The sequence below is a fragment of the Hoplias malabaricus genome, chromosome X2 (assembly GCF_029633855.1).
Source record: "Hoplias malabaricus isolate fHopMal1 chromosome X2, fHopMal1.hap1, whole genome shotgun sequence".
In the NCBI taxonomy this organism is placed as follows: Eukaryota; Metazoa; Chordata; class Actinopteri; order Characiformes; family Erythrinidae; genus Hoplias; species Hoplias malabaricus.
The window spans coordinates 2,565,001-2,568,362 of NC_089819.1; the positions used below are offsets into that span (position 1 = coordinate 2,565,001).

Consider the following 3,362-nt stretch of genomic DNA (forward strand, 5'->3'; position numbering starts at 1 on the left):
TTGTAGAAGTCACACTGTCTTACAAATCAAAACAGTTCTGCAAGGGAGCCCCGGGACGCTTCATTTACACAGGTAAAAACACACATGAACAGAAAGATTTCAGCAATACACTTTAGCTTTTTTTACAGCTTTGGTTATTTCTAAGGTAGTGCAAAAAAAATTAACTCACTTCAGTCAATTTATCTTTAGATCCTATTTCCCCCCCACACACTGTTTTTCAGTTCTAGCCAATGTGTGTCTGCTGGAATGTGTGACCTTATGTCAGTGTTCACTTACAATTTATCCTCAGCACTGAATGAGCCAACCATTGACTACGGCTTCCAGAGGCTTCAGAAGGTCATCCCCAGACATCCGGGAGACCCTGAAAAGCTGGCAAAGGTCAGAAACCTCCCGCTACACTCCCAGAACCTCTAAATGATGTACCTGTGCATGTGTAGATATTAATCTCTGTCTGTGTGCCTGTGTGTTTAGGAGATGTTATTGAAAAGAGCAGCAGATCTGGTTGAGGCAGTCTATGGAAACACCCACAGCAATCAGGTATTCTCAACAGAGTGCCACATTAATATGTGTTCTTAACTGACATTTCTGATGGTAATCTTTAAAAATAGAACACGTTATTGTGTAGCAGAATGGATCTGGAAATTACTAGTACAACAGAGCAAATACATTCAATGAAAAAACAAACACCACTGTTCCCAATTAGCACTGTACAAACTGCATCTATAAATGATTGCAGATAAATCTCATAGTTTCTGGGCACTGCGTGACATGGCAAGTAATGCCTCTTAAATTTATATTGCACATTTAAAGAAAACAAGTGCAGACAGAACAGACTGTAAAATAGTGCTGGGTGATTTGACTGTAAATCAAAATCACAATCACGGGAACATTTTACCTCTGTGACAATTGATGAACAATTAATCAATTAAGTCTGTCTCTTTTTGAGCCATGCACTGTTCATATTTGGTGACGTGATTGTGCTTCAAATGATTGGATAGAAATTCTGAATTTTGATTTTTGGTTCATTTTCGATTGCCCAGCCCGACTGTAAAATGGAAAAGGTTCTATTACAAATAACAAGGCAGGGCAGCCTACAGTTGCAATCAAAATGATTCAACCCCAATTGCAAATCACAGTTTCTGTTTCCTTAACAACTTAACAACTACTTAACAACTCATTTTTATTTTTGAAAAATTATTTAATGATTTATGATACTAACTGTAAGGATAAAGCCTTGTCTCTGTAGTGATATAATAACTCCAGTATTAGTGTTGTGGCCATTAGAATGTTATTTTTCCTTGCCTGAATTAACTTTTGATTAACTATGAATAAAATGCTTGCGTGAATACAGTAAAAAAAACGTGTCCATACATAAAACTAAACTTCTCTTCCTCAATTCCTGGCCATAGGACATGCTACTGAAAAGAGCAGCGGACATTGCTGAAGCGCTCTATAGTGTGCCACGGCCCCACAGTCAGCTGCAAGCTCTACCCAGCTCCCCAGTACATGGCAGTGTCATGGGACTAAGCTCTTATCCATCCCAGCTTGGGGTCAGCATTGGAGAACCTGGACAAACCAGTGGCCAAAGTGAGTGGAGAACAGGAGCTGAATCTTTCAGGAGTATAAAAAAGAGTTCTAAAATAAAGCAGTTTAGTGGCATCAGAAGTGAATGAGAATTTGGTCAAAAGTGAAAATGCACCCACAGCTGTGTAAAATGTAATACCTCAAATGTGCTGGTGATTAATTATGAATATATAACACTATATAACACATACATACCTTACCATGTGCATGTTAGAATATCATTACCAACTAAAACATAGCAAACTATAAACTGAATATTCTGAACATAGATACAGTTATCTATTCTGTATTTTAACAGGCATGTACCTGTTTAATTTTTAAATAATTCTGTCTCTCTCTCTCTCTCTCTCTCTCTCTCTCTCTCTCACTCTGACTCTATCTCTCACTTCGCAAAGGTTATATGCGTAACTCCAGCTTGTCTCCACGTGGCTACCCATCTGCCTCCACTCCTCAGCAGTCAAGCTATGGCTCTGGAGGAGGAATGAGTGGTGGATATGGAGCTGTGCCTATGAGCAGTCTGGGTGTACCTGGGTCACCTGGCTTTAGCAGTGCCTCTCCAAACAGTTCTCCTTATGGTAGTGAGTTTATCTTGTTTCATAAATATTGTTGTGTTGCCGAAGGTGCATAAGCAGCACAGAAAAACAAAACAAAACAATATATATATATATATATACAATATGCACAGCACATTTATTAATTGTTTTTTTGCTAATTGCCACCTACTACCTTTTATCTATTATTCACAATACTAGCGTTTATACTAACTTACAGGATTATATTACATGCCAGTACTTCCATTTCACTGTCTAGTTTCTAACATTTAATTATTTTTAACACTGGCTAGTGACAAGCAAAATAATGCTTGGACTGTACTTATCAGTATTATTGTCTTCTATTGATTCACTGTCTTAGCTTTACTGGGTTATTTCTGGGTTATCTGTTACTTGCCTCTTCTCTTACCTCATTTGTCAGACATTAGATTCATTAAGAACTCATAAGAAAAACAGATTAATATTTTTACTCTATCTTTCATTTTTCAGTAATGCCATCCAGTCCCACTATACCAGGCTCGAGCTCTAGTTCCTCTCTCCTGCCCTTCTCATCTTTTCCTTCAGCAGCGAAACAGAAGAGTGCGTTTGCACCAGTCTTGAGACCCCAAGGTTCACCTTCACCTGCCTGCCCGTCCTCAGGAGGCAATGGCTTCAGAGGTATTAAGTTTTACATACTTTTACCTATCAGACATAGAGCAAAATAATTCCTTCACATGCGTCTTTGCTTTCTGTAATACGTTTTTGTGTGTATTTTAGCATACTAAATAACTTCTGTCTTCCTCTTCAGCAATGACAGGTCTTGTGGTCCCACCAATGTAGATGATAAACCCTCAGCAGTCAATACCTGCACAACCAACTGATGCTCTGTGGATAGAGACAAGTGATGTCTGTATAACTTAAAGACTCCCACTATATACCCACCAACATTCCACACAAGGCTCCTACAAGTGGAAAAGAAACTTCAGAGATTGAATGGTGTAGAAAGCGTGAAAGTGAAGCCAGTGTTATGTGAATGTGAACAGAGGATAGTTTTGGGGAACTGTGATTTCACCTCAGATTGTCTTCTCTTAAAGACAAACAGAAAACAGAAGAGGACATCTTCTTCCTCTTTGTAATTTCTCCTTATCCCAGAACGGCTTCCTCAGCTCATCACTCCTTCAAGACTATTTTTCTACACTTCAGCAGATTCAGAGTCATATGCGCAAGGGACTTTCATCACATTCTAGG

General features: G+C 38.8%; 1 protein-coding gene across 5 annotated transcripts in view; it reads left to right on the plus strand.

Moving 5' to 3' along the window:
• LOC136676638 (transcription factor COE2) overlaps nucleotides 1–2,954 on the plus strand; it is a 38,000-nt gene extending 35,046 nt beyond the window's left edge. For 3 of the 5 annotated variants that reach the window (XM_066653755.1, XM_066653757.1, XM_066653758.1), the window contains 7 exons: nucleotides 1–72; nucleotides 290–378; nucleotides 472–537; nucleotides 1,410–1,587; nucleotides 1,980–2,162; nucleotides 2,625–2,792; nucleotides 2,923–2,954. The exon at nucleotides 1–72 is cut by the window's left edge and continues 55 nt beyond it. In XM_066653755.1, the coding sequence (XP_066509852.1) occupies nucleotides 1–72; nucleotides 290–378; nucleotides 472–537; nucleotides 1,410–1,587; nucleotides 1,980–2,162; nucleotides 2,625–2,792; nucleotides 2,923–2,954 (788 nt within the window). The remainder of the gene's footprint in view (nucleotides 73–289; nucleotides 379–471; nucleotides 538–1,409; nucleotides 1,588–1,979; nucleotides 2,163–2,624; nucleotides 2,793–2,922) is intronic. The other 2 variants (XM_066653756.1, XM_066653759.1) reach the window with 2 other exon arrangements.
• Nucleotides 2,955–3,362: the final 408 nt, after the last annotated feature.